The following is a 26,204-nucleotide window of genomic DNA, read 5'->3' on the forward strand; positions in this document are numbered from 1 at the left end:
AAATATCAAGGATGTCCTGGCGTACATACATTGCTGTGAAGAACATGTAAAAGTGTGTGCCAAACTCCAGAATGTCAGTACTGGATGGAAATATCTTTAAAGATAGCATGTACAGGTATAAGTTACAGAACAAAGCTGACAGAGTAACTCGTTGATCTTATATTCAGAACAGCACCTCCTGCTCTTCAATCAAATTGCTGGTTTCTTCTGAGACAGCTCGTCCTCTGCATGAAAGTCACAATTTCTGACAGCGTCTATGCCATTGTTGGCCTGTGAAGTAGAATAAACAGTAAGGCAGTCTAAAATGAGTAAATTAAGCAGTCCAAGGTGTGAAGAAAGCAGGAAGGATAATGAAAATCAATTCAGTTTGAGTCTCACTGACTTTTCTGCTGATATAAAGATAATAAATAATAATAAATAAATAAATAATAAATAGATTATAAATAAATCCAAGTTTTTGAACACATACACCCAGAAATATTTACAAATAAATCTTTTTTGTCAATATGCTGGTGACATATTAATCTATAATGCAATGTAAAATTTAAGTGGGGGAAAAAAGCTTAAGTGTAAAAAGCAATGTAAGTACTATGGCTGCTGCATTGCATGCACATGTTCAGCACAGTGCCAAAACATCCTGACCTGACCATGGCAAGCAGGAAATGTGTGCTTCACCTATAATCACACTGTATTCATCAACTAAATGATGATACCCTGTAGACCTTAACTCTGCTACTGGTGACATACTGATTTGGAAATGTCAATACACAGGATCCACCCAGTGTCTCATAACTGTTACAATCCTGGTCTGCCTCTTTTTCTTTTCACATTTAATATAATAGTATTTGCTCTTAATTGCCATTACAGCAAACAGGACAGGAAGCTTGTTTGGCTCTGTGCGACCTGTGGACAGACAGCTTGTTACTTAGCTAACACCTACTGGAATTAAAGCTGACAGCTTCATGTTTAACAAGCTGGAAGTGGAGGATGAACAGCCCAGTTCTCTGGACTCCAGCCACCTCACCTGCGCCACCATTTTCCCATCCTCCCTGCCATAGGCCCAGCTGCTGATAGAGACAGATGTTTGCTGGGGCCGTGTCTCAGTACAAGGAACTTTACCGACAAATACACAATACATCTACACAACTAACTGTTGTGTAGATGTATTGTCCAAGCATACCGCTTGGCCGAATCACTACACGATGACAACTGAGCCTTCGAATCTCATGTATCCTTCCGCTCCGCAGGTGTCCTACCAACCATTAATTAGTGTCATATTAATGGACAGACAGGAAGTCCCGTCTTCCGGTGCATCTCAGAGGGGCTAAAAAAGAGCTGCATCTGGGCAACAGGTCTGAACTTACATGGAGACAGCATGCACATAAATATACCTCTATTGGAGACACCGATTAGCGTTTGTGATTTGCTTTGCAACAGTCCAGTTGGACTTGCAAAATAAATGATGGAACAAACAAACAAACAAATCCAATGAGTGTCTGTAGAGTGCTCTAGAGTCAACGTTATTTTTGGATCAAGTTTCCTGTAATATTAGAAAGGAAGATCTCTTCAGAGAATCACAAGATAATTTTTCTAATTTAGCTTTATTATTTAACAGATTTATTTCGTGCTCAACACAGTGCATTAAAGTAGTAGTGCTACTTTAATGCACTGTGTTTAGGCCTTTCTGTGCAGTGACCACAAGAGGACCTCTAGAGAGCGCCATGACACAGACAGTGAACACATCACAACCAGAGGGCCCTCACTACAGTAGTCTGATTTTATTTGAGTTAAAGTTAACTATATAGACATAATAATGTCCTATATATGTGACTGAGTCTTGGTTTATTGAAACTTTGGATCAATACTCACTTCTGCTAAAACTCCCCTTTTAATAAATTAACCATTTGCATTTGTGTCCATTAAATTCTTGTTCAGTCCTACTCATCCAACCCCTATGGGAACAGCAGTGTCATGATTTTAACTGGACAACATCGTAGTTTAACGTGCACTGTAAATGAAAGAGAGATGCAGAGTCTAAGAAGGATGCTACTGAGCTGCATTAAGGATGGAGCGACTTGAGCCATGATTCACGATTGACTAAAGATGAGCAAGACATCTGGACTGTTAAAAGAATGATGAAAAAAATGTCTCTCTCTCTCGCCAACTTTATGGAAGGGACCTTTAAAGCCTGTAGGAAAGGTGTTGTGCTAATGTCTGTTTAAATTCCAATCAGAGCAAAGGAAATACATGTGCCTCAAAGTGAAAACCTACTGGACTTGATGTTATGAAAAGAAACCTGGGCCTCTGTTTTCATGTCTCTTTCGTAAAGCAGATCTTGATCTCAGGAAGATATCCTGATTAACTGAAGCTTACAGTAAAACCACATCAAGTGGTTGTGGAAGTCTTTTTCCAAGTTGTGCTGGCGCCACATTTAGTTCATGCTGTGTTTTATGGATTCTATTTTGTGTTTTTATTTCGTATTGAGGACAGCAACGGAGAATAAGTCTTTCAAAAATTTTTGTGTAACTAGATAATTGTTTAGGGATGGGGAAGCATGGCATTACACAGCGCCAGTTGCATCTACGCCTTTGTGTGTAAATGATCAAAATCGTCAGCAGAACACGCTGCTTTGTACATAGCAGATTGTATGTGTGTGGGGGAAATGAAATGCAAGCCAAATAAAAAATATAGGGCCTTATTTAATGCTGTCAACTGTGAGTGAGGAGAATTCTTAATAAATCCACAGCAAACGTCTTACGAAGATTTAATGTACATTTATTCTTAACACGTGGAACATATAGTATAAAGATTTCATACTGAATAAATGATATTCATTAAGCCAAAAAAAGGAAAAAGAGGAATTTACATCAAGTTTTTAGCTACATCATCTGAAATACAAATATGCAGAATCCGCATCACTGGAAAAAAAATTAACAAAATAAACAAAATTAATATGGTTTCTTCATCAAGGTCTAGTTTGTCATGAAGGAGCGCAAATGGAACCGCAGACATGATTTTTGTTATATTCTCTATACCCAGACCAGAGACAAACTGAATCTTGAAGTCGTGTTTGTTGGGGGTGGCGTTGGACAGCAGCTAAACAACCCCCACACCCCCCGGGAGCGCGATACAAGCAGGGTAAGGCGCCAAAGTAACAGAGAGGGTGGGCGTCAAGTATTCACATGGCGTACTTAATGCAGAGGGGAAACTTGTCATTTGTCAAAGATTAAAAATGGTGAAGAGCAACAGAAGTTGAGAAAGAGAGAGAGGTGTAATGTACAACATCATATATACACTGCAGCTTGGACTGCATCTAGAGTTGAGGACCAGTCCTAAAGAGGTGACTTTTTAATATAAGGGTCAAGTCATACAATCAAGGGACAAAGAGAAGAGGTCGGGGTGTTGTAGGTTCACCATACTTTGGGGGGAAAGCCGTTTTCTCTCTTGACATTAACTAAAACTGTTTTTAAAAACTACAGTTTGCTGCCAAGCCAGCGTATCTCAGTGTGAAACAGTATTATTACAGTATGTTTACAGTTTTTAAGGTGTACAGTACAGAAAAAAAGTCCTACAATCTACTGCACAGGCCTCCCATGACAGATGTCTGTTCACAGCCAATAATGTGGTTCCTGTGGGGCTGAGTATATAGCATCCAAAGTTACAGCAATTATACCACACCACAGTCCGTGCGTCTTATGTAGCCTCCGAACATGAACCATAATATTGTTTAGTCTGTGCCCTCTTCTCCCCGCCAACCCCCAGAGGGAGGAAGCGAGCACACGTATCCCCCAAATTCACTGTAAACGAGACAGCAACTTTGGTTACAGTTTTTTCTTTTTTTTTTCTGGAGATTTTTCTTTTCATTAAAAAACAAGTCCTTTCCGCAGGGCAGCACACACTGTCCTAAGCCTGGGTCCCAATCTGCTCTTCTTTGCCAGTATCTTTCCATTTCAGACGTTTAAAATCCACAGCTACTTCATGATATTCCTTCCTTTAGTGAGAAGCAGGGGTAGAAAGACAGTGGAATCCGAGGTGATTTTGCATAAATTAAAGAAAAAAAAAAAAAAAAAAAAAAAAAAAAGAAGTCAGTTTTGCTCTTTTCACTCACACACTACAGACATACACTCACTCACTCACACACACACACACACAAACAAAAAGAAGAAAAAAAAAGGGGGTTGAGGGGAACGGAAAGAGGCAGAGCTGAAACCTCTCCACGGTTGTCATGACTGGCCAATCAGAAACAGTACGTCACAGATCACTTGGGACACCATAGAGTTCATAAGTGGGGACACCGAGACGTCCAGTAGCCGTGACTCGTACAAAGTGAACTCTGAGTGGTTTTCTTCTACTTTAGCCAGAGCGTGCAAAGCCCGGGCTGCCCTCCGCATCATGTCCACGCTGGTGGGTTCAAACTGGGGTCCACCCTGCATTTGTAGCAGGGAGCTCTGGCTCTGCTGGTACTGAGTGGCAGCTAGGCTGTCCTCCAGGAAGCCCAGCAGGTTACCCACGCTGCCTTTCTGCACAGCTATCGCACGTGCCGCCAGGCTGTCACCCTGGGCCAGATTGGCTAACAGGACAACTGCCATTTCTCGACAGACCGCCACCTTCCGCTCACCGACCAGACGCACCAGCGAGCCATAGAGCTTCTCTAAGCGGCTAAATGGTGGCGTTGCCAGAATGAGGTCGACGTTGTTGTCCTGGATGCTGAGCTTGCTGAGGGTCTCAAGAACCAGTCTCTGGGGGGAAAGTGAGCCATGGGGCCCCAGTGTGGGGAAGGGGTCCAGGGCCTCTGCTGAGGGGCAAACCGCCCAATGGAGCAGGCCATCCAGCAGCGGTAGGCATATACTCTCTGGGTAGATGGAAAGGTCCAGCTGGCCTGAGATGTTTGCCAGAGTGACCAAGCAGTTCTCCCTTAACACCTCGAGACAGTCCCACCACCACTCGTCTCTTTCACAGCTCACACCTTCATCTTCCTCCTCCTCCTTCTCGTAGGTGACTGGCGCTTGTTTGCGTTCGGGGTGCCTGTGGTGGAGTAGCACCAGGCGGCCCAGCAGGAGCAGGAGGCCTGGATGTTTAGACATCTCCTGGTCATTACCTGGGACAAAGGAGAGGCTGCGCACAATGTTAGAAATGCAGATACAGCGGCGAGCTAGAGAGTCCTGCCAATCAGACACAGTGCTGAGTGGCGTTTCGTCCTTGCTGTGAGGCTCATCCTCCAAGATCTTAACGTTGCGACGGCTCTGAAGATCAGGGTTGATGCTGAACAGGTACTTGCCATTTTCCTTCTGCTCCTCTGCGCCTCCACGAACCACTTCCTCCGTGACTGATCCTGGGCGGGCAGAGAGGACATCATCAATAGTGGCAGTGACTGGTGCGCCAATGGGAAGAGGGGAGTTCTTCTCTGTTGGAGATGTCTGAGGTTCAGAGGACTGTGGCTTCTGCCGAGGCTTATCCTCCCCATTGGACTTGCATTTCTCAGCATTTTCTTTTGCCATCTCAAGTACCTGGACCTTTTTGTAACTCTCAGTTGCTGTTGATGTGTGTTTCCGCTGCTTGAGAACGCCCATCCGACTCTCAAAGTGGGTCTGGATGTGTTCGGTAGTGTCACCCCCACCAATGCTCCAGTGTATCAAGCCGCTATCAAAGCTCTGCCGCTGCCCAAGCTTGGTGGAGTGGCTAACCAAGAAGGGATTCTTCTTCCGTACCACCTTGATGGGGAGTTTATCAAACTTGCTAGCCTGCTTGGGCTTTTCTGAGTGGAGGTTGGGGTCTGGGTAGGACCCTGAGGTAGAGGTATTAGGTTCCTTGATAGAAGACTCCCGTTCCTTCTCCTCTTCCTCATCTTCTGAGGACTTGTCCTTCTGGGAGCTCTCCTCCTCCTGTTTTACCTGGACCAGGGAGTTGTCAGCATTGGCCTTCGATTCCTCTACCTCCTCGTCCTCCTCTTCATCCGTGTCCATATCCTCACTCTCAGGCATTGGAATTTCATCATCAGAGTCCTCAGCAGCATTGGGGTCTATGAGGGTGCGCTGACCAGGGTCCCCTACTTCGTACTCCTTTAGGATACCAAAGATCTCAATGAGGCAGCGTCTGAAATACTCGACCACCAACTCCAGGAATCCAGGCAGCTGAGAAACCAAGAAGGAAAGTCAACACCAAAAGTCTCCCCAAGTGTGACAAGAAAAGGCTTGTTAACACACACAAAAAAGAAACAGATGCCTGTAACTCACCTGGCACAAGTTAAAAGTAGAAATACTGTTGTCATCATACAGAAGAATGTTGATGGTGTCCAAGGCCCAGGTGCTTTCAGCTAATAAGCCTGACTTTAATGACATCATCACTCTCCAAGCCTCAGGGGTGCCTGAGAAAAGACAAATAGAAGATGTATATGACTGATCAGAATCAGTCAAAGATAAGGTGCAGGTTCTATCATGTTTAATGAATACTTGTTACCTATTCTACGAATAAATATGTAGGCTGTATCTGATAAGAAAATTTGAAGGAAAGTTTCCTCCATGAACATTAAGAGCTACCAGGCTAAATAGCCATCTGACAGACCTATGCTATCAAATCAAAGAAGTGATTAAGAATCAGTAACACATCAGTTTCTGAAAATCTTAGACTTATCTTTTATGCAGTAACAGTTTCCTGTTGCTAATTGTGGATGTTTGTTTGTGTGTTTCTACACATCTATAGTGGACAAGACATGGAGTAGGAGTTTGTACCAATGTCTTTCATGGTGAGCCGCCTACGGGGTTTGAGGTGTGGTTGGGAGGCCTCGATAGAGCCCGGTGGGAAGGCCACATCTCGTCTGATCAAGGGTTGCTGCACTGGGGCCTGACCGATGTGAGAGGCAGGTACTGGAGGTCCAGCTTTCTGCACTTTAATGCCCGGATGCATATAGGGAGATTTGCTGGGTGACGTCCTGCTTTCCATGGGCCGGGGCATGGGGGCTGGGCTTGACACCTGAGGAATGTGGTTCTGGGAAGTCTGGTAGGTAGATGGCAGAGGTCTGGTCATGGGAGGTCCAGAACCACCAGGGCCAAATGGTGGCTGTCGCTGGTTGACATGGCCAGGCCACTGGCCCTCATGGTTCATGCGTTGATCTGCAGGCATCATCTCCTCTGAGCGGTTCATGCCATGGTAGCTAGTACCCTGACCTGGGACAGGAGGTCCCTGTCGGTTAGGATAGTTTGGATAACCTATCTCAGTGCGACCCTGCCACATTGGGCCTTGGGGGCCATCGGGACCAGGAGGCATGGGACTTGCCATCATCTGGGGCGGCATTGGAGACTGGGAGTTGGGGCCTGCAGATGATGGTCCTCTGTCCCTACCAAAGGGAAAGGGGAATTGGTTCTGTGGGCCTGGCGGTCTGCGGTCCCCTCCAGGGTATGCATTATACTGGTTATACATGTCCTGTTGGCCCTGGGGCCCAGTGGACTGCGGGCCTGGCTGCTGCTGACCACTGTACGGTACATTGTACATTTCCCCCTCATGGCGCTTTGCAGGAGGACCGTACCCACCATCTACTGGACGCTTATAGTTCTGTAGACAGACAATATTCAACTGTAACACATCTGCATTACTTAATTTCAAAAACTTGTAAATTTTCTTCTGTTGAATGGAATAACAGCACTGGTAGAAAACTATTACACGCAGAATATATGTATCGTGTATAATGGAAATGTTAACAATGGAAGTCAAGTTGAGTTAAGAGTTGAATGGTGAATAAAATGTTCTTACCGGTTGCTGCTGTGGATACATTCCTGGCTGTTGATTTGGGTATGGGCCACCAGGGGGAGCTCCTTGGCCAGGGTACTGGTTAGTATAGGACTCATGCCTGAGAAAAAGGGGGGGGAGTTTACACCATTTTTTTCTTTAGAAAGTGACAGTTTTAGCATAAAGTTCCAATGATGCTTATCCATCATCCTATTACAGAGCAATCGTATTACTGACCGTTGCTGTGGTGGAGGCCGGCTGGGTGAGTACATCCCTGTTTCGGCTCCAGAAGGCATCATGTTGGGCTGGGGAGCTCCTGGGCCCATGCTGCCATCAGGGCCTATGCCTGGCTCCTGCCTGTAAAGCCCACAAACTTTGTCAGTTGATTTCACTTTGAAAGGACAATGTAAGGACACTGGAGCAGGAGAGCGTAAAATAACAGATTTATTTACCTTCGGTCGTAGCCATATGGGTATTGTTGTCTCTGGCCCATCTGCATGTTGCCCATTGGGCCTGATGGACCTCTGTTATACTGTTCTCCCATCCCACTGTTGGGGCCTGGTGGCATGAATTGCTCTCCAGCTTCAAAATGAAAAACATAGAGTACTGTTAGTTTCAGCCCAACAAAACACCTCCTCTACCACCTAAATTTGATGGTTTTCTGGTGCTCACCTTTCCTCATGCCACCAAAGGGGTCCTTGTTGGACTCATAGGGACCCATCCGACCCATCATCTCTGGGCCACCCATACTAGGTTGGTAGCCCTGAGAGTTCGGAGTCATTGCGTTCCTTCTGGAAAATGCCGGGTCTCCGCCATCAGCAAAAGGGTCCTGCAGGTTCACACTACTCCTATGAGAGGGCAGGAGGCTTGTTTTAAAATGTTGGCCTTGCATTCCTTCTTCATCTAGATTAATACATTTTTTTATAATATAAAGATTCCTACACAACTTGTTGGAAAAGTTTCAATAATTTTTTCTTTGACTATTATAATTTGGTTATAAGTTTATAATTTATAACTTGCTAACATGAAATATTGTTTTTATTAAGTTCATGACATGAGAGAAAATAAAGCTCTTGTAACACAGGAATTGTATATTATTATTTATGAAAAACAAACAAACAAAAAAAAAATACAAAAAAAAACTACAACCAAAACATTAATTTCCCAAACCCCATATGTTTATTATTGTATTCCTCATCAACTGTTATTAAGAAATTGATTAATTCTGTTATTATTGAAAAACGATGCAAACCTGATGCCAGGCATTGAAGGCATTTGTGTGTGTGGGGTGGACGCCGGGGTGGGGGGCTTCAGGTCTCCCCCCTCGGCCATTGAACTACTGGTAGACTGAGGAGTTTGGGGTCCTTGCAGGGATCCAGAACCAGCTGCAAAATGAGGATACACTCAGAGTACAGAAAAAAACATCAAGTCCTCTGGTTTGTAAAATTCTAGGATTCCCAAAAATTCAAAGAACCCCTCTCCATCCTGCCCTTTTCCCTGGAAAAGGTGAGGGTTGATAGGTGATAAGCAGGAAAGTCTTGAGTAGGCCAAGAACTTATGGAGGCTTTCAGGAGCACATGCTGCTTTTGGTGATTCTAAGTCCCATTATGAAATTCCTGAGCATTGCACAGATGAACACAGTTAGTGTCAAGCGACTTGCCTTTAGAGGGCACAGCCAAGCAAAAATGTTGAATGTTGAATCCACCAGCTCATCGCAGCATGCCAAACCCATCACACCCACTGCCCTCCACTTCCCACAACTGCTGGGTTCTCGCAGTAACCAAAAAACAATGATCTAAATCCTGACTCTGACAGATTACTGCCTGGTCTATAGAGACAGGATACGAAAAGTTGTGTGCGCGCGCGCGCAATAGAGAGTGAGTGATAGTTTGTTTGTATTGTGTTTAAGGGAGATGTAGCAGCGCTCATCCTAACTTCAGTTCAGGACTTCTCACTATTAGTACGGCAGTCTGATGACTCACAGGTTCCCATTCATTAAACTGCCACACACACACACACACACACACCAGGGTCACTGGCAGGTCACATTTATTCACATTTTCTCACATCATCCTCTTGCCTCTGTAGCTCTCACACACACACGCATGCGCTAGCTTGCCCTCCTCTTCCTTTACCATCTCCCCTCCCCCCAGGCAGGGATTTCCCTCTATTAAAGATGAAGGGAGAGAAGGGGAAGGGGGTTCTCGTGAAGATGGAAAAAGAATTGTAGAAACAGAGAGTGAGAATTGCATGACTTTTACACCCCCCCCCCCCCCCCCCCCCCACACACACACACACACACACACACACACACACACCCACACACCCACCCCCCTTCCCCCATTCATCTCTGGCTCAGTATTAATCTTCAGAGAGCGTGGTTTGCCCCCTGTAGACCTCAGCCAGACACCAGGCAGCAAGGACATAACACTGACGGGGCATTTCTATCGCCAAATCAGCCCAAAGCTCCCCCTCGGCTCTTCCTTCGTACTAACTAGAGGGCTGATGCCAGCTGACAACCACCCTGATGTCTCCTGTAACAACACCCCAGTGCTGACTCAGTGCCCCATGTCTTACAGGCCTGGGTCTCAGCCAGACTGGAGGAGCACGTGGTTGATCCTGGTGTGGTTGCTCCTGGCAGCTACAGCAGGAGTCCCTCCAAAACACACAGCTTCCAGGAGACAGCATGGTCCCATAAAGCCTTAGCCCCCACCCCTTCTCCAAAAACCTCTGGTATGAGTGACTGCCAGTCTACATGCTGACTGAATTTTACTCAACATTCAAGGTTCATTCAAAGATTTGGCATGCTGGTAGTGTCACTGTTTGCACACACAGAGGGGAGAAAAAAAGAAAAGAAAACGTGAGCGAGGCTGAAAGGACAAGTCTTTCGTCACGTCCTGTGCAAATGTCAGGGTCTAATTCCCCCCAAGAGATGTCTTTGTAGAACTGTCCAGAGGGTGCAGTTGCTTCTATGACTTAGAGTCCTCAGGACTGCCCTCATTTACAACTCCTCCAATATCAGCCAAAACAGCAGCTATTTACTGAGGATGGCAGCCTCACACAGGCAATGACAAATGGTAGGCTGTTAACACTGCAATTAATGGGTTGCATAAAATTCACCAGTTTATAGGCAGATAATATGAACCAAATAGAGGAAAGAGAATGTGATGAACTGTATGGTAGGCTGAAAATTTCATTAAATTAAAGAGCCATTTATTTTTAAAGGCTCAAATAAACAGTGGTGAGGTGCAGGGGGATGTCGGCACTTACCTGGGCTGGGAGGCTGGATCTTTGCCTGGTTCTTTTTGGTGTCTGTATTGAAGAAGTCTGGGGGCGGGTCCTCGCCCCGCTCAATCTTGCATTCGAAGGCATACAGACACTGGATGTACTGTTTCTTAAGCGAGCTGGCTGCACTGCTTGACGTGCCTACGTTCAGGTTGGTGGCCAGCTCCCTCCATTTCTTGTTCTTGTTCACCTGGTGGGCGACAGGGAGGAGGAGGCTTAGAAAAAGCTGCACAGAACAGTGTAAGAATTACAAGGCTGCCTGTTCTGATCTGTAAAGCTAAACTGGAATCCAGGGCCTACCTGGGTGAGGCCACCAATCTCCTTGACGGACACGTAGAGTCTGAAGAGATCAAGGGGCTTGCGGCCCACAGCAGGGAGATTATTCATGCCCATAGCCTTCTCTTCTGCAAATGCCAGGTATCGGTCTACCCACATCTTCCTCTCTGGCTCGGGGCCGAGCTCGTACAGACGAGTTATCTTCTCGTTGGTGATAGTGGAAGAGCTCGACTTCTACATAACAGACAATGGAGATAAATCATGAGGTGGGGAGTTTAAAAAAAAAAAAAAGCAAATGAGTCACAGTCATTGTCATTTGGACTTGGAGGTTTTACCTTTTTGGATTCAGGCTTAGGAGTCCCATCCACCTTGTTGTTCATCTTCTGGGCCGGGTTTATCTTGTCCATGCTGAACTCCGAACTGGGAGGCATCCCTGGGTGTTCAGAGGTAATAAGACAAGGGCATAAAGATAAGAAGAGCAGTCTATGGACAAAGCATCTAGGTCTGCAGTAGACCCACAACCGGTTCATCAATGCTGCAGTGTAGCTCTTACTCACCTGGTGTGTTGTTGGCCATGTTTGCTCCCATTGGGTATGGTCCTGGCCCTCCCTGGTTCATCATGCTGTGCATGCTGTTCATGCCCGGACCATATGGAGAGCCTGTTCCCATCATGCCCTGGGACATGTTAGGGTAACCAGGTGGCCTAGAGTGAAAGAGTACTTGTTTAGGAGCATTACCAATAATTAATTTGTATTATTATTACTCCAAAGATATACAGATTTAACAGTCTCCCATTTTTTTCATGGCTCACTGTTTAATGCACTGACAAATCTAAGCTTTCTCCACATCTTTGTGTTTACTTGGTTCAGATAATTATGCAGGACACATCAATTTACTTTATAAGATTCCAGCACTTGCCACACGGATGTGTCTCTGTAGGCTGAGCTGGCATATTCGCAGGGGAAGAAAGTGATTCACTGATCTCAGAGACCATCTCCTGCTCGCTCATTCTCTCTTTTTCTTTTTCTCTCACAAATACATTTGGTCGAATGCTATCTACTCTGCAGCGCACAGTCTTCCACCAGTTCACAATAACACGTTTGCACGTGGGAAGAGCAAATCATTTTTCATAGTCACACAACTTGCACATTCAAGTGAAGATGGATGCATGTGTCCGCAACAGACATCCTCGGAGCTTTATGATTTTTACTGACCCTCGAAAGTCAAGTGCTCCCTTATTTATTTATTTTTTCTAAATTGATCTAGTAACTAACACTCACCTGTTGTGTATGGAGTTAGTGGGTCCATGGTGCATGGAGGGGCCACTGTCCTTCCTGTTCATGCCTGGAGGGGGGCACATTCCGGAGCCCACCTGAGGAGGCATGCCGCCCATGTTGGAGCCCATCGCAGGACCATATGGCCGAGCACCCATCTGCCCTGGGCCTATTCTACCAGGTGGCATGTTTCCGTATGGAGCCCCACTGGCCTGACCGGGCATCGGGTTCATGGACCCGCCCATCCCAGGACCACTCGGGTAGTTGGCATTGGGCATCCCTGTATACCCAGGTTGCCTGGGGTAACCTGGAAGGTGCACAGATTGAGACAAATTTAGATTTCATTTATTTCTTATTAAAGCTCAGATATAAGGCATCCTGCTGTATTATCAAACTGTAGTTCAGTTTGCAACAGAAATGTGTGAAAGTGTTTAAACTCATTTCTACACTGACAAGATGAAGAGCTTCAGTGGTCCAGCTCTAAATTTACCTCTGCGCTGCCTGTTCTGACAAGCAGCCTGATGAAGCAGGCTTAATCTGGCACTCACTGACTCATCCCAGAACTTCTTCAAAGCCCACAGAAACCATCTGAGACTTCAAAGTCAAGTGATATAATTTAATAAATACATGAAGCGAGAAGAAAGGTCCTTTTTTTTTTTTTTAACTCTGACCGCTGGAGGATGTTAACTATAAACTCATTCATAATATTTTTGTGATTTGAAAATAATTCTGCATGATACTTTAGATACTGAACTGTCCTCTAGCATTTAGATCACCATGCATGCTTCTACTCTGAGGCCCCACCTTGAGGACCATATTGGCCCCCCTGCGGCCCGTAGTTTCCCATGTTGTTATTCTGGGGATAGGGTCCCATCCCAGCATGCATCTGGCCTCCTGAAGAATGGCGTGGAGATAAGGCAGAGCTAGGTTGTCCAGGGGACCCATAAGGAGGCATCTGAGGGTTACGCATGTACACTGGAGAAAATTGGGAAAGAACCTCTTCAGATGATTTTCTAAGAGACTGCATGTCAGAAAATAACAGCAATCCTGTATCTGTTTAAACAAACGGTTACACAACACAACAGGATATGATCCTAGTTATTTGCAGTGTGTATGCTCCTGCCCTTAAGTATTCTCATTAAAGATTTAGCCTGCAGGAGTGTTTGCAGGGGGGCATACTAATTCAACTAAACACAGCTAAAAGCTACTGACGATGTGGCGTACTACTAGTCTCCTTAGTAGATGCAGAGGAGTTTCTATCCCCACACTCACCCCTGTCCTGGCCCAAGGCTGACTGATTCATGGAAGAGTGCATAATGTTGTCCGATTGGACACTGGGTGGCCGGGGAGGCATCTGATTACCTGAAGGATTGTAACAACACAGAGAGTCAGTAGGTAGAAAATACTCTGAACTTTGAAAAAATCTCACAAATGCAGTTTTACCTTTTTTGGGCTTGTCCTTAAATTTAAAAAATGAAATGACAACACACTAATCAAATCAAAGCACATAAAAACAGCATCCTATCAGCTGCCTGCTACAGCACACTCTCCACAAGTAGCTTGTGCTTCTTTTTACCGTCTGGATGATTTACAAGTATCATGTTCAGAGAAACTTAACGTTCCCATCTGGAGCTTGCTTCATGAATTACAAATATGTGCCATTGTATTTGTGAGTGAGCGCAAGTTCTCAATTAAAACTCTAAATCTGTCTCCCGTTTGTGTTCTGGATGTTTCACACAACATCAAACTCTGTATTGAAGGTGACACTAACAAAAACGGATTAAAATTATTGTGGTATTTTTGGCAAGTACACTTCATGCGTTCTGGCAGGTGAATCCAAATAATGACCTTCAGTTATTTCATACAGTATTATTTGCTATTTGTTTTTTTTTTTTGGTGATTATTTGGCATTTGTTCTTTGTCAGGAAGTTTCTGTCTGGTTACAATATAAATGTTGTGATGATTCTTCGCATTATTGTGATCGTTATTAGTAAGATATTTTGTGTGTAAATCAATTAAGACTGCTGCTCTCTCAGACATCTTAAAAATAAACACAGTGAAGCAAATTTTACAACATTTTGTGACTGAACAAAATACTAATGATAAACCATCCTTATAAAATGCAAAAAAGTCTTCGTATCCTAATCTAGTTTGGGTGTATATTCTACACATATAGTCTCAAGTTAGATGTCTGTGTTGTCTTTGATCAAATTCTATATTAATCTAGTGAAAGTATCCAAGGTTTCAGTCCTCAGAAATGCTCACAGTTTATATTCAGACAATGAGCTTTACAACCAGCTGTCAGGACTTCTGAAACTTTGTGATTTCAAAACAAAGCAGTCACTGAGAAGTTGAAATCTGGGACCTTTACGTAAAACGTCCAACCAAATTCAGAAACAGTATAGAAAATTATCTGCTCTTTGTATCTAAGTTCCTGCTTTACCTGGAACAGCAGCAGGGGACAGAGGTCCAGTGCGTGAGGGGGTGACACTGGCAGGGGAACCCACAGGTGATGGTGAAGGCCCACGTATGCCTGGCAGATGAGGCGAAGTGTGTGGTGAGAATGGTGACTGGGCTGGGTTGCTCTGCTCGCCCTGACTACTGGACACCCCTGAGGTGCTGACACCTGGGCTCAGAGCCCCCTCTGTACCGGTGGGCAGGTCGTCAATCGAGCCTGACAGATCCTAGAACAAGGAGAGCATGGTTGGTCAACTATGTTCACACCAAACAAAACTGAGGTAGCAGCTTTTAATAAGACTGGGTGCGTTTCTTTTTCGGCCAGAATAATGAAATACATCATATACAACCTTTTTTATGTTTCATTCATTCCACATTACTTTAACAAATCATTCATTCACTTCAAATCTACTCATTCATCCAGTCACTAACTGAAATTCTATTTTATGCACCACCTCAATGGCTTTGAATGACAGTTCAGCTTTAAGTGTTTATAAGACACAAACTAACAGATAATCCTCTGCAGCCCTTTGGGGGAAGTTGCAGTTAAGATGGAAGTGGGAAATTAAGTGGGGAAAAAAAAACATAAAAAACAATGTGTGATATCAAAGGAAAATCATTTTGTGCGCGTCAGTGTGTGCGTGTGTAAGCAGGGATGTAAATAAAGCCCATTTTGGCTTTGAAAATGTAAAAAGCTGGCAAAGAGAGCCACTGTATTTGGAGAAAAGTGAATCGTATTCAGGTTTTTCTTTTCTCTCCCCTGCACACACTTGTAACAGGAGGGTGAGAGCGTTTTATTTCAGAGTCGTATCAGAGTCAAGTGATGGCAAACCTTGTGAGAGGAAATCAAAATGGTCACCAACGCATTACAGCAATCCTTGCCTATAAAAGGGCGTGTCTGTAATTCTTTCATACAAGACAGTCACACCTTTAGGGTGCAGAAACACTTTCAGATACAATGCCTTCTTTTTAAAAAAACACTCTGCATCAGTCCCATAATGCTCACAATGATCCATCTTGGCAAAGAGAACTGCGTTTGTGTGGCTTGCAAAGAGGAAAAAAAAGGAGGGGGGAAATATTTGAAGCAAGTCATCTTGGGAGGCAGTAAATAATTGGTGCTGGGCACGGGCTCTGGTGCCATGTGGTGTTGTTATTGAGCCTTGCTGGCTGTGACACAAAGACAGGCATGCAGGCAGGAAGGCATGAAGGCAGGAAGACAGCCGGTGATGATTATGTTTGTGGGAAGGTGAATGTTTACACACTGGCCACTCACGTGTAGCCCATGTGCTTTGCTCAGAAATGCAAGCTCATCTGCCAGTCACATCAGAGGAAGGAAAAAAAAATGGGAGGGAGGAGGAGGAGGAGGGGAGGAAAAAAAAAAAAAAAAAAACACTCATTGGAAGGTAGCCAACTATTCCCATAGAAATCTCACACTCACAGGCTGGCTGCAGCCCCGAAGCCGGCGGTTTTGCACTTGAAACGGCGCCCATTGCTATTTTTGGGACATGACCTGATGGAGGAACCCCAGAGGGAGTGACAGGAGAAGAACGCTGATTCAGAATACACCACCACTACCACCCTCCCAAGACAAATACACACACACACCCCCAAATCTACCCCCACCCTGTTCCCTCTGCACTCACTACATCTCTTCTTCCTTCCCTAATGTCAGTGGCTGCACACCACTAGGGCTTTTCTGACTGACATGAGAGAAGAGGTTGCTAGAAAACCTTACAAACCCTGGGGTGGGGTTGGGGGGGGCTTTATGTTTAAGTGTCATATTCTAAAGGGTGTCATTGGCTGCTTACCAATTCATGCTGATAGGTGTATACACCGTTAATAATAAGGTAAGGTCATGGCGTATAAGCAATATGTAGAGGTGAGAGCAGGGATCAAACAACAGGATATTTTTATTCCAGCAGCCAGCACTGTCAGCTGACAAACAACCCCCCCCCCCCACCTCCTGTCTCTCTCCCCAACCGACACCACACCACCTCCACGCCAACATCACAAGACTGGTCATCTGACAGTTTGGCCCCGGCTTAAGGCTTTGGTCACTGGGCCGTCACAATGACCACCTTGCCAGCTTCTGTGCTCAAAATATCAGACGACTGTCTGGGTGCCAACCCCTCCCGAACTCACAGTACAGGGCAAATAATGTCAGGGGGTCAATTCAGTCACATCTCTGGGAGAGGCCACTCAAGATCGCTGCATATGACATGTGGCAGAACAAAAGAGTGAGGATATATAACCAATCCTGATGAGGATTAGCTGCCTTTCCACAGTGAGATTTAGAGCAGTCTAGGGATACTTAAGGGTGTATAAGCAGAATGAAAAAAAACAATATGAAATTAACTAAAATAGACAAAGTCAATAAGTCTATTATAACACCTAGGGAGTGTTCACTGTTAAGATCCAGAAACAGGCAAGTATTTGTCCTTGGATTTGTTATCTTTATTTTTCTCCGATTTTAAACAAACTATCCACAACTACTCTGAAACAAAGACTGATGCTGCTAACATCATAAAAATAAATAGAGGCAGATGTGCTGTTTCACAATGAGAAAGCCTTTATACTATGTGAGTTGGGATTTGGGTGCCTCAGTGTCTCGGTTAAACCTGTAGCTTTGGTTCAGAGTGACAACCAGACCACAGTAAATAATCACTCACTGAAATATTTATCTGCTGATTATTGCGTTCAAGTACAAGAATTTGAGGTGGCATTCAAAGAGCCATCAAACTGTCTGACCGTAGTGTCTTCATAAAAAAAAAAACAAAAAAAAAAAAAAACAAACAAATAAACCAAATCAACCATCAGTTTAGGTGATTTTGCTGATTGATAAAAGTAGAATTGAAATCATTTCTGTGTTGTGTTGTCTTGTGCAGTGAGGAACACAGTCCACGTATCTTGAGGCAAAAAAAAAAAAATAATAATATTAATTAATTGCAAAAATGTGAGAAAAGATGCTCTGTTTTGATACTGAAGATTCAGGTTTTAAACAAAAAAAATTTACTAGATTCAAACATTAAATATTTTTGACATTTTTTGAGCAAGTGACAGTATGATCTTTTTGTGGTGATTGCACTACGGTGAGCGATTAAGATTTGCAAAGTTTGACTGCTTCTGCCAAATGGAAATTGTAATTAGACTTTTTAGGGAGTAGTGACTCAAGTTTAGGAAAACTAAACATGATTTCACAGCTCATCATTAAATCAACAGTAAAAGAAATATTCCTGAAATCTATTTAATTAACTGAAGTCATGGGTACTGGTTTATAATAACAAAAATTGCGTACATCTACAAGAATGTGAAAAATAGCAAAACCTCCACATGTGCAGTAGTTCCTGAACATTCTGTAAAAACCCAACAGTGGACAGCTCTCATCCCTGGATAGGCAGAAGCATTGTACATAGGCGCGCGCACGCACACGAACAAACGCACACACACACCTAGCGACTCCCACTCTGCAGTCATTGATTTTTCCCAGTTCAATACTGCACAGCACCAGCCTGTTCTGCTGACTGCACAGGCTGGACAGTGAGAGGGGGGGAGAGAAGGGAGGAGGGAGGGTAGGAGGGGTGGTGTTGGTAATACTGATGCTGCTAAGACTCTGCTATTCAACCTGCTCATTATTACAAGGCAAATGATGAAGAAGAGGACATGGATCAGGCTTGAGGAGGAGTTGAAGAACAGTGAAGTGGCTGGTTTGGAGTGCAGTAGAGGAGGGAGGAGGGGCTTTATGAGCCAAAGAGGAAGGTTTAAAACAGTGGGCTGTTACAGTGTGACAAATATAGCAGCTGATAACATGTAGAAAAAAAAAATACACAAGATGCCTTTCTCCCTGTGTGGAGATAGTGGAAAAAGTGGTGTTGTGGAGAGAAGCAGAGAGCTGCAGCTCTTCCTGTCTAAGCTTCTCTCTGTGGCAGCCATTTTGTGTTTTTTTCCCAGCACTGCCTAACATGGAACTTCAGAGCTAAGAAACACACACTAGTCTTCTTACTGTTGAAGGGTCCAAAACCACTGAAATATGTGATGAAATTTTGTTTTCAAGTATGAAAACTATTCTATCTATTTCCTCTAATGTAACAATTGCTGGTGAATGCAGAAAATGGCAGATGGTGTTTATTCTTTTCCACTATTCCCATATTCTCCACTTCTCTTCAGAGTGTGCCTGTGCTGTCTCTGAGTCATCTGCACTGCTCTCCTCTCCGCCATCCTAATGTATTCCATTTGCAGATTACTTCACTGAATCAATCAAGCCTGACCAGAGCCATTAGTCTGCCAAGCCAGCCGGTTTCGTTTCTTTCTTTCTTTTTTTTGTAGGTTATGAGAAACAGAAAGAGGGAGGAGAGGAGTGAGGTAGAGTAGCAGCACAGAGATAATGAAACATATCTGGAATGTGTGACCCTGGCCAGTAGTGTAACTAGATCTGGTGGTGGTAAGGAGGGAGAAGGGGGGGGGGGGCAGAGTTCATCCCTCAGTCACACACTCTCCCTGAACCACTCTTCTCTGTCATTCTCAGACTTCAGGGTTTCGCCAACACGCCCAGCTGGCAGGCTTCCTTCTTCTCAGGCCTCCAGATGCTAAACACAATATACAGGAGGGGGAAAAAGCTTACTCACTCCAGACACACATCCTCTGTTGTGAGGTGATAGCTGTAGAAGAGAAAGTAACAAGAGGAGGTGGAGGAGGTTGGGAAGATTGAGGAGGGGAAAGAAAAAAACAAAACAAAAAACTGGCTGCATCTCAAGGGCTGTCATGGTTACTGTGATCCACGTGGTTGACACATTAGAGCCAGCACAGTCCCCCCACCGTAGCTGACAACGTCTGTTTCTCTCTCTCTCTCTCTGCGGCCCTTTGCGTGCCTGGCAGGGTCACGGTGCAGTCAGTTACTACAAAAGAAGAAGCCCGCCATTGTTACAGGAAATGCAGACGCACCAAAGCTGTGGGCACACCCCCCTAACTTCTCCCTGCTACTTCTCCACCACTGCTTTAACTACACTCAGCCTTTGAACCCTTTTTCAGCAATGATAAGTCCTAGGAAATGTGCTCGAACACATGCACAAACACAGAGAGACAGCAAACCTTTAAATTGCACCAATATATTGACAACCATTTCAGCGAGATCACACCAACACCACACATCTGCTGCTTGTTCATGGCAAAGTTGTCTTTTTGAAATCCGATCATGGGTCATGTGAAAAATAATTTCTTCCATTTTAAAAGTTAAAATTAAGTTAAACTCTTTTCCTGCAAGTTTTTACTGAGGACTTTCTTCTCTCCCCACAGCTTAGTCAGTGAACATGCTGACTTGACTTAGCCGGGCCCAGGACCTCATTATCGCCACACCTCCATCCATGTGTCTGTTATTGACAATTGATAGATCAAGTGTAGGCACTCAGACAAAATGAAACATAGTCTCTCTGCTGTGTGAAAGATCATGTTCAGAGTCTATGTTGTGATGCCATGTGTGAATGCCAGGAAACATCCAGATGCTGAGTAAGAAGACAGGTGGGTGTTGATGACACCTCAGCCACCTGGCTGAAAGGCCTGCCTACATTCAAGGAGCTGTGCTGAGCAACACAGGGCTTCTGGGAAGTCCAATGAAGGCTTGAAGAGTCAGTTTCAGCCCTGGCTCAAGGTTTGCAGGGCTGAGCTCAACCATAAGGGGGCACTCCCATTCCACTATGAGGGAAGAACTGGAGAAAGGAGGAGAAGCAAAGCAGGCCCCTGCCTCATACAACAGAAGCAGCCATTACAGGGCTGCACATACAGCACAGACTGAGGAGAATCTCTCCATGGACACTAATGGCACCCTATAGGCAGCAGCCTTTACCCAGTACATACCATGAAGAAAACATGAGCCATTGAACCCAGTGTTAAAAGTCAAAGTTACAAATGAACAGGTCAGAGTTCTCTTATTTAGTTTCAAAACGTAGGTAAACAACAAACAGGGACAACTCCAGTAAGATGACTCAGAGCTCAGGGGAGCACCCCATTGGGATTAGATATCTCATATGGACAATCAGTGCCACAGACACTTTGTCTACTACATCCAGCCTCAGCTCCCCAGAGACCACCATTACACTGCTACTTTATCACAAAAAGCCACGTGGGATGGATATTAGCATGGGCTGAAAAGTACCAAAAGAAAACATGACCAAGCAAAATTTGAGAAGTCTCACACTGTTCATGAAATAAAAACTATTCATTTGACGATGATCAACATGGCTAAACTTTGAGCATTTCTCTGTGTTACAGGCTTCCAGTCACAAAGATAATAAAGGCCAACCATGAATCTTGATCAATAAGTGGGGAGGATTTTTTTTCTTTCCACATTTGCCTAACTGAGCTTCCTTTTGAGGGTAACAAAAATGGATGTGAAGCACACAAACACTGCAGTCTGTGTATAGCTAACACAGAGTAGATGCAGGGAGGTGGAGAAGGGGAAGACAGAGAGAGGGAGGGGTGGGAGGTGGGTTGGGGTCTGATTGCTGTGAATAATGGGGAGATGGTGTGTGCATGGGGGGCCTTTTGTAGGGATCACAATAGTAGCAGGGAGTCCCAGAGCAGCACACAGATGCCCAAGTGAGGAAGGCAGCTGCCCTGCCCGAGGTGAGGGGTGCTGGGAGTAGGGTGGGAGAAGGGGGCTGGAGGGGCTTCAGGAGAGGGCGAGAGAGTGGAGTGGTGGCAGGTGGGGTTGCTCCAGACCCCTACAGGCAGCAGTCTGCTTGCTTTCCAGAGCAGTAACACCCCTCCCCTCCTACTGTCACACTAGTAGCATGACTAGGTGGCGCTACCAAAGCAACTGAAACCACCAGTGAACCCAAGTGTGTAGAACATTGGCGGCTGAATATACACATACACACACACATACACAGACAGACAGACAGAGAGAGAGAGAGAGAGAGAGAGAGAGAGAGAGAGAGAGAGAGAGAGAGAGATGGAGAAGTTATTTCATGGAGTGAGAGTTAATATCATTGTAAGGTCAGTTTCACCCATCCAGGCTCAGCAGCTTGTTCCAGTGAGAACAGGAGGGAGAGCAGAGGACAGACAGTGCTGCAGTCAGCCACAGTCTTTGTGCTGCAAAACTAGCTCAGCCCAGCAGAAATGGAGGCTGAGGGGAGGGGCATGGGAGAGTGTGTGTGCAAGTGTGTGAGTGAGCAGAGAGCAAAAGGGAGAGGGAGAGTGTTCACTGTGTGCGTGTGTGTGCATGTGTGTGTATGAGTGAGAATGCCAGAGCAAAAACAGAGCTTGAGGTTTTTGCAGGATGAGAAACAATTTCACTGAAGCAAACACAAAATAACACACTTTGTCAGCAGATTGAATTTTTTCAAGTACATTAATTAAAAATCACATAGAGGAAAGAAAGGGGTGAGACTGAGAGGGTGCAGGGGAGAGAAACAGACATGCTGGGAGGAGGGAGAGGAGAGTGGGGGGTGGGTGAGAGTGAGAGGAACCCTGGAATCTGAATAAGACGTGCCCACACAGGAAGCAAGGGCCCCAGAATAGCAACAGGAAACTGGCCCCGGACTCTGAATACTGTTAGCGTCAGAGCTTCGCAAAACAAGGCTGCGCTGCACAGCGTTATGAAAGCTGATTTACTGAGAGCAGAAAGAACGAGGAAAGGGAGGAGGAGGTAGGGAGGAGGGCACAGGCAAGTGAAAGAGAAAATGAGAATTTAGACATAAAGAGGAACAAGAGAGAGGCAGAAAGAAAAAAAAATAAAAAATATATATGAACGGAAAGAAAGAAAAATGCTGCAAAATACAGTGTGTGTAATATTGAAGGCAGGGAGGGGGTTGGGCTGGGTAAGAGAGGAGAGGAGAGGAAAAAAGGGGGCCGGCCTTGTCAGGCTGATTGCTCCAGAGCTATGTCGCAAAAACAAGCTTAGCTGCCGCAGGAGAGCAAAGCAGGGATGGGCTGAGCAGGGAACAGGGATTGCAGGAGGGGGGACTCAGTTTATCAAGACTGGAAGATCCCTCGGTTCCAGATCGAGAGGCTTTGCACATAACATTAAAGGTCATTAAAGGGGAGGGGGTCCTGTTGTTGTGAATTGGGTGGTCTATAAGCTTTGAAAATGCTCTGGAAAGACTGAATTCTTGCAGGGGTGGAGTCCAGAAAAGGAGTGATGTAGTGATTTGCTTCAAGATGTGAAAACTGTGACCAGGCTAGTAGCACTAGTTGATGATCATCAAAGCTAATCAACCAACATTACAGAGAGACAAAAGTCAGCTGACAGTAAACCTGACTGAAATTTGATTCAGGCTGAAGAAAGTTAGTGTTACTACATCACAGCATTGTCAATAGCTGAATTTGCAGCCCCAACACAAATCAGGAAGATGGCGTAAATCCTTAGCTCTTCTATCAAACTAATTCCAAATGAAGCATCTTTTTCATTAAGGTAAATGGAATGAGGGGAAAAGGATGAGTGAAGCTGGGGAAAAAAAGACAAAAAAACTGGAGAGTTGAGTGTGTGACCAACATGTGATCATCTTCTCAAGTCTCGCGCACATTCAGATACATCAAGAAAGAGGAGGACCACAACCAGTGGGCGGTCTTGAGGGGGATTAGCCCCACATTGGAGAAAGGGTGTACAAAAGACCTGTGAGAGGACAAGGAGATTAGAAAAAAAGAGAGAGACAGAGAGAAAACAAGGGCAAAGTGGGAGGGAAGGATAGTGGTGGTCTCACACTTATTCTCATTCCTATGGGATGACATGTAGAGGAAGTGTCACTTCCAGGGAGCATGAAAGGCCGATGACAGCAAAGACTATGGCGTGCTTCACTTCCTCTCAAACCTAGATGGAAGAGGTGGCCCTCTCTGCCAGAGCTCACAGCTCACAGCTACCATAATGCTTTGTCCAGAATAAACACACAATATTAATTTGGAGCCCGAGCCACACGGCACAGGTGATGTAAAGACAAAGCTCTCTTGAAGAGTTTCTCCATGGAGTTAGTTGGACTCAATCATTCAAAAAGGATTGAATGCAAAAAAATACATAGTTTATTGTGAATGAAGTATAAATACAAATAAATAACAAAGTTGAAGCAGTTAAGGCCGAGCATTGCTAACTTTCTGTCAAGCTCCTATAACACAACATTTATCTCCATGCAACTGGGCTCTCTCATAATGCCCTCTGTGGCTCATAAATGCCCACTTCAAGACTGAAACCTACAGTTTGCAGCACTGACAAACTGATGAGATCACTATCCCTTTTTTTTGGTGGTGGTGGTGGTGGTGGTGGGGGGGGGGGGGGGGGGGGGGCTTCAGCCAGAGCCACAGAGGACATTATATACTGGTTGACTGACTGTGTTGTAGTCATGTGAAGTGAATGTGTAATATTTAGTGGATGGTACCCTTAAGGTGGTTATTCATTGTAAACCAAGTCAATATGTGATGCTTCTGACAGAGCAGTAGAGAAAAGTCCTTTCCCTTCCTCCTCTTTGCCCTTAATTCATTTCCTTTCCGCCAAATGACTTGAGTGTAACTGATTGAGGTCTTATTGAATTCAGTGTTATTAGGTCACAGGAATATTTTAAGACCAAAAAGACCAGTGCTTTCCAGCTGTATTAGTTATTCCAGCGTGTATATCGTCAACTACAGGCCAAAACTTTACAGAGTGTAAAGAGGATGACAATTCTGGGGAACTGACAGTGTGATAAACATTCAACAGTTAAAATGTGAGCGTGTCCTGGAGCCAGGGTGAAAACAAACCAGGAACAAGTTCACCCTGCTCAGCCAGTTCTACTATCGCTGCCTGTTTCTTATTTTTTCCCCCGCCCTCCCCCTCCTCCTCCGCTGTGCTTTTTGCAAGCTGACTGTTGCTTTCCTACCTGTGCCTTCCAGCAGGCACTGAGCCTCCTGTACTCCTTTATTCCCACCTCAACGGCAGCCCAACAGACGCTGGTTTTTAGCACCTGGCTCAAACAGACCCATCTGTACTCTGGATGAGGCGGATGTCTGACTGGCTCTCAGCAAATGAAACTAAAGTAGCTAAATGGTGCTTACCCCTCAGCTGCTGTTGGCACTAAATTCAAACATGTTTCTAGGTACATTAAAATAAATCACTGCAGGTCTTCACAAAATATGCAATATATTTTCTATCAAATTAATCCTGTAGATCTGTCGCTGCCATTCTGTCAGGCGTATCTTAATCTGAAAGATATTCTCCTTCCCTTATTGCTCATTAAATTAAGCACTTCCTTCATAATTGCAGAAATACTACTACTCATATTAGGATTCACTGCACCTATTGTGTTCATCAATGCAGGAATCAATAGAAAATGAAAACCAAGGAAATACAGAGTAGACAGAAATAAACCTGAGACAAAAAAGCTGTTTATCTGCTTGCTAATAAAATTATGATCTGGGCTTAAAAAGTGCTTATCAGGGCAGTAGACATGTTTTGATACAATACTGAAACATCATGATACATTTTTTATAGCCTTCCCGTTTTTTGTTTTTTAAATAAAAACTGACGCTTAACTTCTCAAATGCACTTTGGTCTCATTTTGCTTAAAAAAAAAACAAAACAAAACAAAAACTAATTAAAAAAACCAAACAAGAATTTAGTAGCAGCAAGAATATAGGATAAATTGGGGCAAGGGCATAGGGTAATCAACAATGTTTCAGTCAAATATCAGTAACTGAAACAGAAAGGGAGCTGCAAAAAGACATCATTGGTGCACATCAACCCATCACACCTGCAGGAGTCAACTCAGCAGTTTTGATTTAAGGCTGTCAGGGTTGCTACTGTCAGTTAGCATGGTCTAATCTGTACAGTGACATATGCACTCAGAGATGCTGGGGGAAGAGGAAGACGAGGAGAAGGAGGAGACGGAAAGGGGGATCTGTTCATTTCCACCTCTGCCAGATAAATAGTTTTCACAGCCAATCACACAGCACCGATAGGGAATCCCCGAGAAGTCAGAGGGAAAATAAATAAATAAATAGATAAATAAATAAAAATAGCCTTGGTCTGGCCTGCTCGGCCAATGGCTGAGCCCACAGAGGGTTGTATAAATAAATAAGAGAAATAAATAAAAGAGGAGGGAAACACATCCTGAGGGCATCCCCTACTGGCATAGACAGCGCTCATCCCTTCCCTCCCTTCTCCCTGCATCTTCCTCTCCAACCAATCACTCACACTATTTGAAGTTATTTGCTTGCACTCCCTCAATCTTGCAC

The 26,204-nt window shown here is 44.6% G+C and overlaps 1 protein-coding gene across 1 annotated transcript in view; it reads right to left on the minus strand.

Moving 5' to 3' along the window:
* Nucleotides 1–2,748: 2,748 nt before the first annotated feature.
* Nucleotides 2,749–26,204, minus strand: part of arid1ab (AT-rich interactive domain 1Ab) — a 47,937-nt gene continuing 24,481 nt past the window's right edge. Inside the window, exons 5-20 of the mRNA XM_029513634.1 lie at nucleotides 15,001–15,241; nucleotides 13,830–13,919; nucleotides 13,362–13,532; nucleotides 12,564–12,864; nucleotides 11,841–11,986; nucleotides 11,619–11,716; nucleotides 11,308–11,517; nucleotides 10,993–11,197; nucleotides 8,975–9,107; nucleotides 8,395–8,570; nucleotides 8,175–8,304; nucleotides 7,960–8,079; nucleotides 7,747–7,843; nucleotides 6,729–7,548; nucleotides 6,234–6,364; nucleotides 2,749–6,131 (exon numbers count right to left, since the gene is read on the minus strand). Coding sequence (XP_029369494.1) covers nucleotides 4,224–6,131; nucleotides 6,234–6,364; nucleotides 6,729–7,548; nucleotides 7,747–7,843; nucleotides 7,960–8,079; nucleotides 8,175–8,304; nucleotides 8,395–8,570; nucleotides 8,975–9,107; nucleotides 10,993–11,197; nucleotides 11,308–11,517; nucleotides 11,619–11,716; nucleotides 11,841–11,986; nucleotides 12,564–12,864; nucleotides 13,362–13,532; nucleotides 13,830–13,919; nucleotides 15,001–15,241 — 4,977 coding nt within the window. The 3' untranslated portion in view covers nucleotides 2,749–4,223. The remainder of the gene's footprint in view (nucleotides 6,132–6,233; nucleotides 6,365–6,728; nucleotides 7,549–7,746; nucleotides 7,844–7,959; nucleotides 8,080–8,174; nucleotides 8,305–8,394; nucleotides 8,571–8,974; nucleotides 9,108–10,992; nucleotides 11,198–11,307; nucleotides 11,518–11,618; nucleotides 11,717–11,840; nucleotides 11,987–12,563; nucleotides 12,865–13,361; nucleotides 13,533–13,829; nucleotides 13,920–15,000; nucleotides 15,242–26,204) is intronic.

Source organism: Echeneis naucrates, chromosome 11, assembly GCF_900963305.1.
Source record: "Echeneis naucrates chromosome 11, fEcheNa1.1, whole genome shotgun sequence".
NCBI classification, from domain to species: Eukaryota; Metazoa; Chordata; class Actinopteri; order Carangiformes; family Echeneidae; genus Echeneis; species Echeneis naucrates.